Source organism: Hydra vulgaris, chromosome 11 (genome assembly GCF_038396675.1).
Source record: "Hydra vulgaris chromosome 11, alternate assembly HydraT2T_AEP".
Taxonomy (NCBI): Eukaryota; Metazoa; Cnidaria; class Hydrozoa; order Anthoathecata; family Hydridae; genus Hydra; species Hydra vulgaris.
This window is the reverse complement of record NC_088930.1, coordinates 49627493-49642174: the sequence shown is the minus strand read 5'-3', so window position 1 is coordinate 49642174 and position 14682 is coordinate 49627493. Positions and strand designations below refer to the sequence as shown.

Here is a 14682-nt window from a genome sequence, read left to right as displayed (position 1 = left end):
TTGCGCATTTTTGTATTCACATTGTGTTTCCACGTGCACATTCCATTATTGAAATTAGTGACGATTAACGACTTTAAACTGCTCATTCATTCATTACGTTAGTGCAAAAGAGAACGACGTTGTGCTTTTTATATTTTATATCAGTTGTTTGATAACAGAATATCTTTAATAAAAAATCTTTTTTAAATATTTTATGAAAATAAAAAAATAGTCTTGAACTATTGGACGAGCGTTATTTTATACGCTCGTTATAAGCTGAACGAGTGTTGTTTATCGCGCCTAGAACGTTTGAAAATATATGTATATATATATATATATATATATATATATATATATATATATATATATATATATATATATATATATATATATATATATATATATATATATATATATATATATATATATATATATATATATATATATATACATATATTGATCCTTTAGCATTTTTGGAAATTAACCAATAAAAAACAATCAAAGTTAATAAAAAGTGAAGTTGTCGAAAAAAGTTGAAATAAAAAGTGAAGGTTAAATGGGTGGGAAAAAAGTTTAAAGTTGTTAAAAACATAAATGAATTTTACAACTGCTTAAAGTAAATGCTTCTTGCATTTACTTTTTTTGTGTCATATATATATCATCAGTGTATACAGCCTTGTTACTATTGGTAAATATAGCTTCAGCTTTGGCAAAATCTTGGATTCGGTACATTCTTAGATAAAAACAAAACAAAAAAAAAAAATATTTACTTTTCCAGAACATTCCGACAAAATTGCAAAGTATGCATTAACTTTCAACTGAGTGATGATGGGAAGAAACTTCAAGTTGTTAAAATGATTGAAGAACACTCTCATTGTATCACAGAGGTAATTTACTTGTAATAATTTTATAAAATAGTGATATAACGTATTACAAAATGATTTTAAATAAATTTGTTGCAGGAATCATTTATGCATCTCCCACATCAGCGTCAATTGGATGTAGATGAAAAAAATGAAATGACTCATATGCTTGCTGTAAAAGCTAACAAAAAGTTGATACAACAACATATGATGAAATCTACTGGGAATATTATTACACTTAAGGATATTCAAAATATAAATCAAGCTTTTAAAAATCAGGATGATAACAATTTGACAACTCTGTTAAGTGAAATGCTTAAACAGAAGGATTCTGTGACAGAGGTTGTTATTAATGATGACAATCAACTTCAGGCATTGTATTATCAGGAAAACAATATGATGAAGTTATTTGCATATTATCCTGAACTGCTTCTCCTTGATGCAACATACAAGCTTAACAACTTGCGTATGCCACTTTATGTTTTAATGTGTGTTGATGGAAATGGTGAAGGAGTAATTATTGCACTCTGGATTGTTGCTAATGAGGAGAGAGTAATCATAGAAGAGTTAACAAACATATTTAAAGAATATAACGATACCAGTGGTGTTCAAGTTGTTGTGACAGACAAAGATATGGTTGAGAGAGATGTGATTAGTGACAAAATTCCAAATGCTTCTCTTCAATTATGTCTTTTTCACACCTTGCGCACATTTCACAGGGACATAACTGTTGAAAAAATGGGTATAAAGGCAGAGCAGAGACTTCTTGTCTTAGAAATTCTGCAACAGTTAGTTCACTCTGATAATGAGGTTGCCTATGATATGCATTATGATGACCTTAAGGCTCTTAAATTGGAGCCTGTCATAGACTATTTTAATGTAAATTGGCATGGCATAAGAATGCAGTGGGTTGAAGGTTTAAAAAAGAAAAAGTTGAATCTAATGAACAGCACAACAAACCGTGTTGAAAATGTAAACCAGAAGTTAAAAAGTGTCATATCCAAACACTCTGGGATGGTTACATTTTTTTCGGATTTGATTGTTATCATAAGAGTATAAGAAAATGAGTGCAGACATAGAGCCATATGTGTTTTTCATAAATCATTCACTAGTTTAATGTCCAGTTCACAGGAAGAGTATGCCGCTTTAGTAACACCTTTCGCAATGACTCACATAAATGCACAGTTTTTAGCTGCAGAGGAGTCTGATTTAATTCAGCAGGAAACAACCAGTATTTCATGCAACTGTGATTTTGCTACTTCAACGGGCTTGCCATGCAAACACATTTTTAGATTCCGATTGAATAGTGGAGAGAGCTTATTTAAAGAGTGCCTTGTTTTAAAAAGGTGGAGATTAGATTTTTTTCAAATGACCCAAAATTTAACCAAGTCCACTGAGTATTTGCAGTCAAATTTCATTAGTGTTTCATCTATTCAGCAAGATTGTAGAAAGCCTCTGTCACAACAGGCAAAATATAGAAAAGCGTTCTTGATATCTCAGAGAATTGCTGCATTGGTTAGTGAAGCACAGGGAAAGCAATTTAATATTTTGCTATCAAAATTGTTAGAATTTGAAAATTCTTTACAGGTTTTTCCAAATAAAGAAGTAAATGATATGGTGTTAGATATCGGTGAAGCTGATGATTTTCAAAATTCAATAGTTTCTAGTGATGAGTTGATCTCCAATTTTTTGGTTCAACCTCATACACAATCTCCATCTGTGAGTCAAAGCAAAAAAATCAGCCTATCAGCCAATGAGTCAAAAGTAAATGTGCTTCCTCATTTACATTTACAAACTCTGTTATTGAATAACAACACTGCAGCTAACTAACTATCATTTGATGAGTTTATTCTAGGTGAGTATTTTTCCTCATTACGTTATTAAAATTTATAATTGTTCATTTTTTTAGAATTGATTTTTTTTTCTGCCAGATCCCAACCTAATTAAGATGCCGTCACATATACCCAGGCGTGGGCGACCAAAAGGATCAGAAACAACAGTTATTGGATCACCCAAAAGAAAGAGAGAAGCCACTTTTAAGTTGTTGTCATTTTTAAAGATGTCCCCGACAGATAAGAATACAAGTACTAATAAAAAATATATAATGGTAGAATAAATAATCCTATAAGATTTACATTACCTAATTAATAAAAAGATTTATATTACATAAATATCGTAATCCTTGAAGTTTTTTCAATACTGTATATAAACTAAATATGTTATACTTATTTATATATTGCTTTTATAATTTTTTAATTCTGTTTCAGTGCTGCTTGGGTGGTTAATAAAACCAAATATCTTGGTATTAGTCCTCAGTGCTGAGCAACTTGTTGAGATTGTTTATATTCTACCTTGGCTAAAAATTCCAACAAAAGTGACATATGAGCCAGTTGAAATAAAAAGAGTAAGAAAGTATTTTTCTTCGGTTTCTCGGTCATATCTAACTTGTAAGCTTGAAATAATCAAGCAAAGGAACCTTTGGCTGTGCCAAGCTTGTGACAACGAACTCTGTGACACATTTGTGATATGTTGTGATCATTGTCTAAGTTGGTTTGACAGAAAATGTGTCGGTTTAAAGGCTGCTCCTAAGAGCAAAGCATGGTTTTGCAAAAGCTGTTTAAATAATAAGTCTATGAATTTAATATCCAATCAAAGGTAATCAAGTTTTATGTAAAAAAAACTGTTTAATGATGTGCGGTTAGATATTTGTTTTTCAACAAGTTTCCTATTTTGAAATTAAATGTTTATTTACAAGTGTTACATGCATAATTTGGTGTTACATTTTTGTATTTTCAAAGTTTTTTTAAGTTTTTTCTTTTATCTAGCACTATCTATCCAGCTGAACTTTCATCTAATAATGAGGATCAATTTTGTACACAAAATTGTGACATCTTCCCGGCCAGCATGCCCAGATGGGTTGTATCCCGGGATTGCGTTGGCATCCGGGCATGGGCTTGATGTGGGCTTGTCATACGATTTTATATGGGTCCCATATGGGCAAATTATTAAAATTACGGAACTCATTATTTACTATTATTATTATATAATTTTCGTATTCCGTCATTTATTTTGATTGGAATATAATAAAATAGCATTTAAAACTTGTTTTAATTTCGAGTGTTCAGTTCATCCAAGGCAGCTAGATTATGAATTATTATATTATGCATCAGGAATTTGTTAATTTGCAATTTGCAACGCTATAGTTATAGTGAAATATTAATTATCAAATTATTTTGAAAAAAACAGCGAACATTTAGTAAGTATTAATGTTTTGTTTTGAAAATAGTATATTTACTATACATATGTTTTATAAGAAACTGATCAATTTGTTTTAAACGTCATTGCTTGTATAATATATTATTTTATGATAAAAGGACAGAAAATAACTTACTAGTACTTGTACTGATGTAATTATTACCGTCAACTGGGGTGACTATGAACGCTTTTTAAACATTTATGCATCATATAACAATACAGTTAGTCTAACAGCTAATTTTTTTTTTTTAACAGAACATTATACTATCTAGCTTCCATAATTGGTTCTAGGCCTGGTAAACATTATAAATTAAATACCTTAGTCAATTTTTTCAATATCAAGCTTATAATATTGATCTTTTTCATAGAAAAGGCCACAACACTGGAGGTGATAAGGTTTGCTACATTTGTCGCATTGAATCCATACGTCGTCACTTAACTCCACCCATTTTTTGTTACAGAAAGCACAGTACCAATCACTATCTTTGTTGTTTTTCTCTGTTGAACTTGATGGCATTGACTCATCTAAACAAAGAACTCTTTTTCCTGGTTCAACCTTTGGACCGCGTGTTTTTTGTATTGCAACTGGATTTGTACCTAAGCCTAGATTGTTTTTCAGAATCTCTAAAACGGATTCGTTAAGAACCATTACAGTGTTTTTACCACCAGAGTCTTTATTTTTTCCAGGAAGTCGTTTTATCACCTCTGTTTTGTTCATAGGGTAGATTCCTGTTGCTCGAAATCCGGAAATTAAAGCTTCTGGTTTCAAGGTGTTTACTAACTTGTTTAAAAGAGTTGGCATGTGTTCTTTTGGAATAGCCCCTTTAATACGACTTTCTATTCTCCACTTTGAAAGTACTGTCCTCCACGACTGCTTTAGCCCTCTAAATACAGCAACATCTAGTGGTTGGCAGAGATGGGTTGCATTAGGTGGCATTGTTACAAACTTGATGTCATGTTGAATCGTGGCTTCAATAACTTCTGGAGAAAAGTGTGAAGCCAGATTATCACCAATCAGCAATGTTGTTCCTGTTTTTAAAATAGCAATAGGCAAGAATATCTCCATGAACCATCTGGTAAATGTTCTACCATCAAACCACCCGTTAGTGGTGATATCGTATACGGTTCTAGGTGGTCCACCATGAGTCCAACCCTGGTAGAGATTTTTTGCTTTATAAATAACCATAGGCGGCAAAAATTCTCCAACAGCGTTACCAGCAAACATTATACTAGTTGATTGCTTTGAATGTTCCTGTTTGTTTTCAACGCGGTGTCCATTTCCACGACGAACAATAACAGCTTTGGACCCTGGATTATCTGTTATATTGGTCTCGTCATAATTGTATATGTTTTCTGGAGGTATATCCATTAACTCTTGGTATAAGTTGTTAAAATAACGGTTAAGGGTTTCTTCATTGACTAAAGCCCTACTATGCTTTACATTGTCAGCAACCCTTTTTGTCAGACAATGTCTTTTCATGAAAGACTGAACCCAATCTACACCAGGCATATTATTTTTAAATATAAAGTCTGTTATTTTCTTTTTATCACAATAACATTTAACTAAAAGTCGAATGTCCAAAGAATCAAGAGGCACCCTCCAATCTGTCATATAAGTAATTGTTTGAACAATTAAATTTTCTGTAGAACTGTCAAGTCTGGTTTGTCCACCATGCTTTTTTGGAACTTGATTTCCAAGTTTTACGTTTTTATGGAGAGTTCCTAGCGGAATGTTATAAGCTTTGGCTGCTTTCCTTATAGTAAACCCGTGGTTTTTCACTTTATTTACTGCTGCTTGTAAGTCTTTTTGAGTGTATTTTGTTTTGTAAGCTCGGCTTTTTTCCTTTCTTTTGTAATTTCGAGGCATAGTTCCTTAAATTAATAAAAAAAAACTCGAATTCTTGATAAAAAAAAATGCTATTTTTAAATGAGCAAATAATCATTTACAGACAAACTACACCCTCAGTTTTGAATTCATTAGAACAATATGTACCTGAACTTGATGTGTAGCAACTTTTATAGTGTTTTGATACGCGCTTCTTAAGATATAGCTTGATAAGTCAACAAACTACCCGAACAATGTAACTCATGCTGTTGATATGCGATAAAGAAAAGCCGAGAAAGGAAAATATTTTGCGCAGCCTAAAATTATGTTGCAAATATTATATTTAATGCAACTGGATCAAAATAACACACAATTTAGATCTATTATGTGTGTTGTTTCACCTTTTAGTTAACTTGGTACTGATGTTCATAGTCACCCCGCTGTTCATAGTCACCCCCCGTTGACGGTAGGCTTTAATTTATTGGTTAGTGGTTAGTAATATAATGCATTAAGTTAATTATCCGGTATCTTTAAATAATTTCAATTTAAGCTTTCAACAATTTTCCGAGATGCCATCGATCATAAAATATGTTGGTTATGTTGTCATAAAATTTTTAATAATATATTTTATTTGTGAATTCACATTTTACTGCGATAAATTTTTTATTATCTAAGTTAAATATTTATAGAATATGGCCAAAAATTTTGAATGTTGTTAAAGAACAAAAAGGAGGCGAGTGAGAAGGGCAGTGGATGAGTTACTAAAGAGTGTGAATGAACGTAATGAAGAGCCCGACATTAACAATGACTTAGGTCTGTGTTATGAATCAGTTAATAATATAATGACTAGTGGAGATGTAGAAATACGTTCTTGCATATTGGATGAAAATGAAATTGATGAAAATTTCAAAATAATAGATAATAATCTTTCAGATGTATCATTGCAATGTTTAAAGTAAAAGCCAATTATTTAATAGTGAAGCAAGTACGTATGATCTTACTGATGGAAACTATAGCGACAATGAATCCAATTTCAGTGAATATTCTGACAAGTTCGTAGGCAGTAGCAATGATGAAGAGAATGTTTGTAAATGTGATATTCGTGATCAGCTAGCTACGTGGGTAGTTAGACATAATATTTCTACTACTGCAGTAACAGCTCTATTGCATATTCTATGGTTGGCAGGTTTAAATGTTCCTAAAGATGAACGCACTTTGATGGAAACACCTAAGGTTTCTAATATCATCGCCAGAGCTGGTGGATCATACTATTATGTTGAAGTAAAAACTGCCTTATTGAGTGCATTATCGCAATTAAATGAATCGACATTATCAGACATTTCTGCACTATCTTTAAATATAAATGTTGACGGCATTCCACTCTTTCATAGTTCAAATACGCAACTTTGACCAATACTCGGGTATGTAAATGAATTACCTAGAAAACAATTTTTTTATTATTGGACTTTATACAGGCAAGACAAAGCCAACATCAGTAGAGAAATATTTAAATGATTTTATTTTAGAAATGAAGTCTCTGTCGGAAGGTTTAGAATACCGTGGAAAACAACATGACATATTTATAAATGCAATAATTTGTGACGCCCCAGCTAGAGCTTTTATTAAATGTATAAAAGGACATTGCGGTTACAATGGCTGTGAACGCTGTATACAAGAAGGGGTCCATTTGAAATATAGAATGATGTTTCCCAATACAAATTCAACACTACGTACTGATGCGGACTTTATCATGCAAAAAAATGAAGATCGCCATATCGCACTTTCACCGTTAACTGAATTGCTAGTAGGACTTGTTACACAATGTCCTCTTGATTACATGCACCTTGTATGCTTGGGAATAGTTAGGCGGATCATATCTTTATGGATCAAGGGCGATTTAAAAAAAAGATTGTCTGCTAACACAGTTAATAAAATATCTGAAAAACTTATATCACTTAAAAAATATTTTCCTAAAGAGTTTGCGAGACGCCCAAGATCACTGTATGAGTACCAACAATGGAAGGCAACAGAGTTGTGCCAATTTTTATTATATACTGGACCTACTATTTTATTTAAGTTGGTTTCTGATAATGTTTATCGTAATTTCTTACTGTTAAGCGTGTCTATGACATTTTTACTTAATCCAAAGTTGTGTAATAAGTTTTGTGATTATGTTGAAAACCTGCTAATAACTTTTGTGAAAAACTTTGAAATTAAATATGGGTCGCATGAACTTGTATATAATGTACATTCAATTATTCATGTAGTAAATGAATGTAGGAAGTATGGCAGTTTGGATAATGTGGCAGCATTTCCTTTTGAAAATTATTTAGGGCAATTGAAAAAACTGGTTAGACACCCACAAAATCTTATTAGCCAAATACTTCGTCGATGTGCTGAAAAAGAAAGATGTTGTAAAATTGAAGAAAACAAGGAAATTTGTAAACATTTACATCAGCACTACTTAGGTCCATTGCCTGAAAATCTTCCACAAAATATTTACGAACAGTATGGCCAACATAAAGGAGCTAGTTTGTTTATTATGGTTTCACCTGGAAATAATTGTTTTAAAATTCATGAAGACATTGTTCTTGTGCGAAATTTATTGAAGTCATCAAATTATGATACAGTAATTGTATATGAAAACTTTTTGGAAGCTGTCCCCTTTTTTACATATCCTTTGTCGTCATCAAGTTAGGAATTTATAAAGTGAGAAGATTATCAAAGAAACTAAGTTATATATCTATAAAGGATTTGAACCAAAAACATATTTTATTGCCATTTGAAGATGGCAATATTGCAGTACCATTGTTGCACAGCAATTAATAGTTTTTGATATTAAGACAATTTTTATTAATTAATAAACTTTGCAACAACATAATTGGTACAGCTGTGTGAATTGAACTAAACTTTTTTAGTAGGAAATGTTTGCAGTTGTTGAATTCATAACTTACGGAACAGTAGACATCATTCCAGTAGAATGGTTTACTTCTGCAGAAGAAGATGAGTGTTTCTGGCCCGACACTGAGGCAAAACATAAGGTTTCGAAGTTAGTGCAGACCAGTGCTAATCCCAATAAGAATTGGAATAAGTACAAAATTAGAACACTTGGAAAAGCAGGTTTACATAACTAAATGTAGTAATATTGTATATATAGTTTATTAATGAAATGTGTAATACAGAATAATTTTTCAAAGTGATACAAATTTTTTGTACTTATTTATAAATTGCAGTTAAATTAATTAAATAATAATATAAATATAAAATTTTATAGAAATGAAACGCATGCATGGTATACTTTACAATAATTTTAGTTACGTATCAGAGAGCGGTGGAAAAATGCAAAGTAGCTGAATATTCGTCTGATTTGCAGACAGATCGAGAAGAAGATGGTAAAAGACGTAAAAGGTACATTTCTGCATTCATATTATATAAAAGAAATCTTGTGATGTATTTCACATAAAATTTACAATTTAACTAATTGAAGTAATATATTACAGAGCAAACAATGATAAATTCAGAGTCTAAACTAAATTGATTTACTTTTTTAAAGTTAATTTCTTATGTGCTGTATAGTATAATACCTACAAACGTGTTACTACCATAGGCCAGTGGTAAAGGTTAATGTAATTATATATTGCAATTTGCATGGTATTGAGACAGTCAGCATGTTTCATGTGTCGTATAAATTATATATTAGAGCTATTATAAAATAACTGACAAGGCAAAAGGTTTGTTAACCGAATTAGTAAAACTATAGCAGAATTGATTTGATCACTAAACTAGCTTTGTATCAAGTTTCTGTACCGTCTCATTTTTTCACAAACACTTTGTACTTTTTAGAAAAATTATTGCACCGGCAGATGATACTAACAGTGATAGTGATACAAGTTCAAAAATGACATCAAAAAAACAGAAGAAATGTCATAAATTATCTGACCGGCAAACTGAATTTTTACCTCCAGCACCCCCCACTGAATTTAGTAAGACAATATCTGCTGCTGAATTATCCGTGCAGCCACACCAAACCTCACAAGGTCAGTTTTGTTAATTAAATTTCTCATAACAAGAGTGTATATAAATTCTGCATTGTTGAAGTTACGGAAATTTAATTAATATATTGATGTAACATTTTACCTTGGCATAATTTGTAATTTTGAATGGCTAATCCAGACATTTATAATTTAATTATACTATATATATATATATATATATATATATATATATATATATATATATATATATATGTATATATATATATATATATATATGTATATATATATATATATATATATATATGTATATATATATATATATATATATGTATATATATATATATATATATATATATATATATATATATATATATATATATATATATATATATATATATATATATATATATATATATATATATATATATATAACGTCTGTTCACAAAAAATCCGGAATGAAAAATTGTTCTTAATTGAATACAAAATTAATCGATTTTTGACAAAAATTTAACTAAAATGAGTGACTGGACATTGTTAACTATTTTATAACTGAAAGTGGTCCTAAATCAGCGGCTTTTCGAACTTTAGTTTTGACTGAATCCATTAGGTTGAAAAAGTAGTCTGGATCAAACTCTTTCAACTTTAATCGAATTCTATTCTTAAGGTGGTCAAGATTTTTCGCAGTAAATCCATTTCCATAAACTTTTGCTTTTTAATGTGCCCAAAAATTTTCAATTGGCCTTAACTGCGGTACATTTGGGGGGTTATCTTTAGCGTCGACAAAGTTAATACCTAAAGTGTTGTAAGTTTCTAATGTGTGTTTTGCATAATGACATCTCGCTCCGTCAGGCCAAAATAAAATTTTCATGTTTTGATGCTTGGAATTTATAAATGGAAGAAGTCTTTTTGTAATACATTCTTTAGAATAAGTTTTTGCATCCAGTGCACAGTTTTTTACAGCAAAATAAGGCGATGAATGACCAAAACGACTGATTGCAATCCAAACGAGAACTTTCTCGTCAAACTTTTTTTTGAAGTTGAATTTAATGTTAGGATCAGTTTGAGAACTATCCTTTGTATAGTAGCCAGAGTTTTGTGAACAATTTGCACCATTTACACAGAAATAAGATTCATCATCCATGATGATTTCAAACTCATTTGATGGCTTGAAAAAAGTTTTTGAAAGTTTTAATAAGTTTTTCTTTTGTTTAATTTCTTGCTTTTCTGTTGTTTTTGGTGCATTTTTTCTTTTGGTATACTTTAGTCCATGCATACTTAATAATCTATTTACGTATGAAACGCTTACCTTATATTTTAGTGCCAATTTTCTTTGCGAAATCCCGATTCTCTCTTCTGCTCTTGCAATCATGGACTCTCTCTTTTCTGGTGTAATTTTAAAAGGTTTTCTGCCGCAACCGATTTTTCTATTCATTGGCAAATTATTTTCAGACCTTTTAATTATGTCATAAATTGTAGATTTAGCGATCCCATTTTCTTAAAATGATCCACTGTAAATTTCTTTCCACTGTTTATGTTTTGTTTATAGAAATTTCCAATCACATTTCTAACATCGTTCTCTTTTAGATGCTCCATGTTTATTTGAATTAATTATTTAAACTCAATTTTGCCACAAAATGAAACTGTTGTTGTTGACCGATTAAATTTAAAAATTTTGAATCGAAAATTCGAAATTTAGAACAATTTGTGTACATTTGAAATCAGTCCGGATTTTTTGTGAACAGACGTTATATATATATATATATATACACACACACACATATTATTGAATATGCAAAAGAGATGTAATATGCTAACGAAAACAAGATAATGGCTTTTTTAACGACTACTTTTTAATTCATCCAAAAGGTAATATTTATAACCAAACTTTGAAATGATTATTATCGATCTGGTCTGGTGATGACACTAAAAGAAATAATTATTTCTGTGTTAAATTACATTACATTAATCTAACACTTAAATAGTTTTACTTCACTGAAATTTAAAATTTTCAAGACTACCTTTTTAAGCGTGTTACTATTTATGAAATTATTGTTTACAATTTGATAATATATGCATTAGTTAATTAGTTATATTGTTAGTGAAAGTTAGTATATTCTTTAGGATGCATTGCAATGGACACACGTTCAGAGAATGCAAATGAACGAACTGAAGTAGGAGACACAGTTTCAGAAAATGCAAATAAACAAACTGAATCAGAGGAATCAGTTTTATCGCAGCAAAGTGAACATGTTAAGTGTATGTTTATTTTACGGTTTCGATTACATTTTATTTTTACTAATGCCTAAAAAAGTAATTGTTATGGCATACAACTTTAATGTTGAGATGCATAGTTTTGATTATATAGTATTATTGTTTATGAACAGCTTCTGGTGATGTATTGCGAAGAATAGTTCATGCAGACCAAACATCACCACTACTATCAAACCAAACTACACCGGTGGGGCACCAAAAGAATATACTGACCCAGAAGCGTCAGAACATTGTTCAATGTTAGCATTTAAATTTTTGTTTTGCAGTGTATCTATATGTAAGACAAAATTTACGAATTCATTACTATTATGCTTTTTTTTCAAATATAGCAGCAAAATCGGCAACTACTGACTCTTTAATATTACGAATTTTAACGTCAATGGAGGAGATGAAGCAAACTCAAAAGGAAATTCAGGAGACTCAACGCATTCAGACCAACATGCTGCAAATATTGCTGCAACATTGCAACAAGAGTGCAGATAAGACAGAGCTTCCCGATGATGTAGTCTTTCCAATGCAATCAATGGATAACTTTCAAGAAATAGAAGAACGGCTGAAAAATAATGACTTTGCTAATGCATTAGTAAGTTAAGAAATTTTTTTTAAATATTATAAAAATAATGCTTGAAATTTTTTGCATTAAATCAATTCTGAATATAGTTAATATTGAAATTTGTCCATCCAATGTATTGAAAGGATGTTTTACAGTTATCGCTAGTTATGTAGATTTTGTTTATAATTAAAAATTTGTTTGTTTTTTTTACATAAAAAATATTGCCCAATATATTTCATATTGTGCATAGATTGGCTATTTGAGTGATTTGGGTGGGCGTGATATTTGGGAAACAACAAAAAGGATTATGAAATTCCTCATGGTAAAAAACTTGGCTATCTTGTTTAACATGCAGGGAACTAAAGGCAAAAGATCGTTCAGCACATCAAAAATTTTCACCGTCATTTACAGTGAGTTGGGGTTTTGATACATCAATGTAGTTATGCTTGCTTCTAACTGATGTTACATTCTTTAGCTTTGTTATTGAATTAGAATATCAGTTAAATGTCAGAATTTGAATACTTATTTTACACTTTAAATAAATAATAATTGCCAAAGTTAATATTCATATAATAAAATGAAAATATTACATTCATGTTCAACAACCAAATAATAAAAATAATAATTTATTTTTATTATTTGGTTGTTGAACATGAATGTAATATTTTCATTTTATTACTAATTTTTGCTGTTTACATTTTAATTATTTGTTTTATTATTAATGTTAGAAGCCATCAAGAAAAGTGCTTGCACAAGGGACTGTAACCGAAAAGATGTTGAACAACAAGTGGGAAAATGGTTGGGAGGTGCCAGAGACCGGGACGGTGGTCGCACAGAAAGAGATAAGAGAGAAAAGCAAAAGAAAACAAATAATGTTGATGCAGATTAGCACTTGATCTTATTACGTGCTCATGCAGATATATACTATTATTCCGTTTTATTGTTCAATGTTCATTATGAACAATTATTATGCTTTCTTTACGAGTAATAGATACAAATTGTATTGAGCATTAAAGTGACAGTCCAGCCAATTTTAAGTTGAGTGTCATTATTAGAATTGTGTCTATAAAATTATTTTGATTATGTTATTTGTTTTTTCTAAAGTTATATTTTTAAGAAACTACTTTGTTGAAAATTGCAAATTATAAATAAATCTGTAGCCAACGAGTGCACAACAATAGCTAGTATTCTAAGCCGTGATGTCAATAACACGTGCAAAGACGAAAACGGACCAATGCATGTTGCATAGCAAAGCATTTACGCTGTCCTATACTTGATATTCTGGTTCAGTGACGTCACTAAACCAGAATATTAATTAGATTTTACGTTAGAAAAATACATTTTTTAACTTGCGAGCAGTTAATAAACAAAAAATGAGTTTCCAATAATGCTTATTAAAGCGAACACTATAAAATAACATCAACTTGAAATTGGCTGGACTGTTACTTTAAATATACAGTCTTATTTCATTATTTTTGGTGCTTCAATTTACTTGCTGCATTGTACATAATTATAGTTTTATCATGTTTTCAATAACTTTATAAAGTCATCGAGAAGTATCCACGATGCCATTATTGAGCTGTAAAATATTATATATATAAGTGTTTCATTCTGTAAATTCATAAACAAAGTCAATAGTACAACATTTTTTATGTACTCGTGTAATTAACAACTTTTGTTTTTAGAGTACTTGTTAGTTGTAATATTTCTGGATTTTATGCATAATCTAGCTGTAATATATTGTTATATATGATGCAAACTTGATTTACTATATTGTGGTGCTAAATGCATTCGAGTTTTTTGAGTTTACTATTTGGTGAACAAATATTATGCTTTCTATTAAACTTGCAGTCTTATTTCATTATTTATGGTGCTTCAATGTATTTGCTGCATTGTACATAATTACAGTTTTATCTTGCTTTCAGTAACTTTGTAATGTCA

General features: G+C 30.4%; 2 protein-coding genes across 5 annotated transcripts; both read left to right on the top strand.

Moving 5' to 3' along the window:
* The first annotated feature begins 453 nt into the window (after positions 1 to 453).
* Positions 454 to 2943, top strand: LOC136087291 (uncharacterized). Its single transcript, XM_065809735.1, has 3 exons — positions 454 to 866; positions 942 to 2697; positions 2774 to 2943. Exons 1-2 carry the CDS (start codon positions 834 to 836, stop codon positions 1899 to 1901), a joined length of 993 nt encoding a protein of 330 aa, XP_065665807.1. The 5' UTR covers positions 454 to 833; the 3' UTR covers positions 1902 to 2697; positions 2774 to 2943.
* Positions 2944 to 8845: 5902 nt separating this feature from the next.
* LOC136086733 (uncharacterized) lies at positions 8846 to 13783 on the top strand. 4 transcript variants are annotated; one of them, XM_065809091.1, is made up of 8 exons: positions 8846 to 9042; positions 9237 to 9330; positions 9766 to 9959; positions 12039 to 12173; positions 12302 to 12427; positions 12518 to 12771; positions 12992 to 13151; positions 13470 to 13783. In XM_065809091.1, exons 1-8 carry the CDS (start codon positions 8847 to 8849, stop codon positions 13628 to 13630), a joined length of 1320 nt encoding a protein of 439 aa, XP_065665163.1. In that variant the 5' UTR covers position 8846; the 3' UTR covers positions 13631 to 13783. The 4 variants fall into 4 exon arrangements, with proteins under 4 accessions (XP_065665163.1, XP_065665166.1, XP_065665164.1 ...); XM_065809094.1 differs by having other exon boundaries at positions 12992 to 13177; positions 13470 to 13589; XM_065809092.1 differs by lacking the exon at positions 12302 to 12427.
* Positions 13784 to 14682: the final 899 nt, after the last annotated feature.

Coding starts and splice junctions, on each gene's coding strand:
- LOC136087291 (XM_065809735.1), top strand. CDS start 834: ATGATTGAAGAACACTCTCATTGTATCACAGAG. Junction 867..941: donor ACTCTCATTGTATCACAGAG/GTAATTTACTTG, acceptor AATTTGTTGCAG/GAATCATTTATGCATCTCCC.
- LOC136086733 (XM_065809091.1), top strand. CDS start 8,847: ATGTTTGCAGTTGTTGAATTCATAACTTACGGAACAGTAGACATCATT. Junction 9,960..12,038: donor GCCACACCAAACCTCACAAG/GTCAGTTTTGTT, acceptor TATATTCTTTAG/GATGCATTGCAATGGACACA. Junction 12,174..12,301: donor GCAAAGTGAACATGTTAAGT/GTATGTTTATTT, acceptor GTTTATGAACAG/CTTCTGGTGATGTATTGCGA.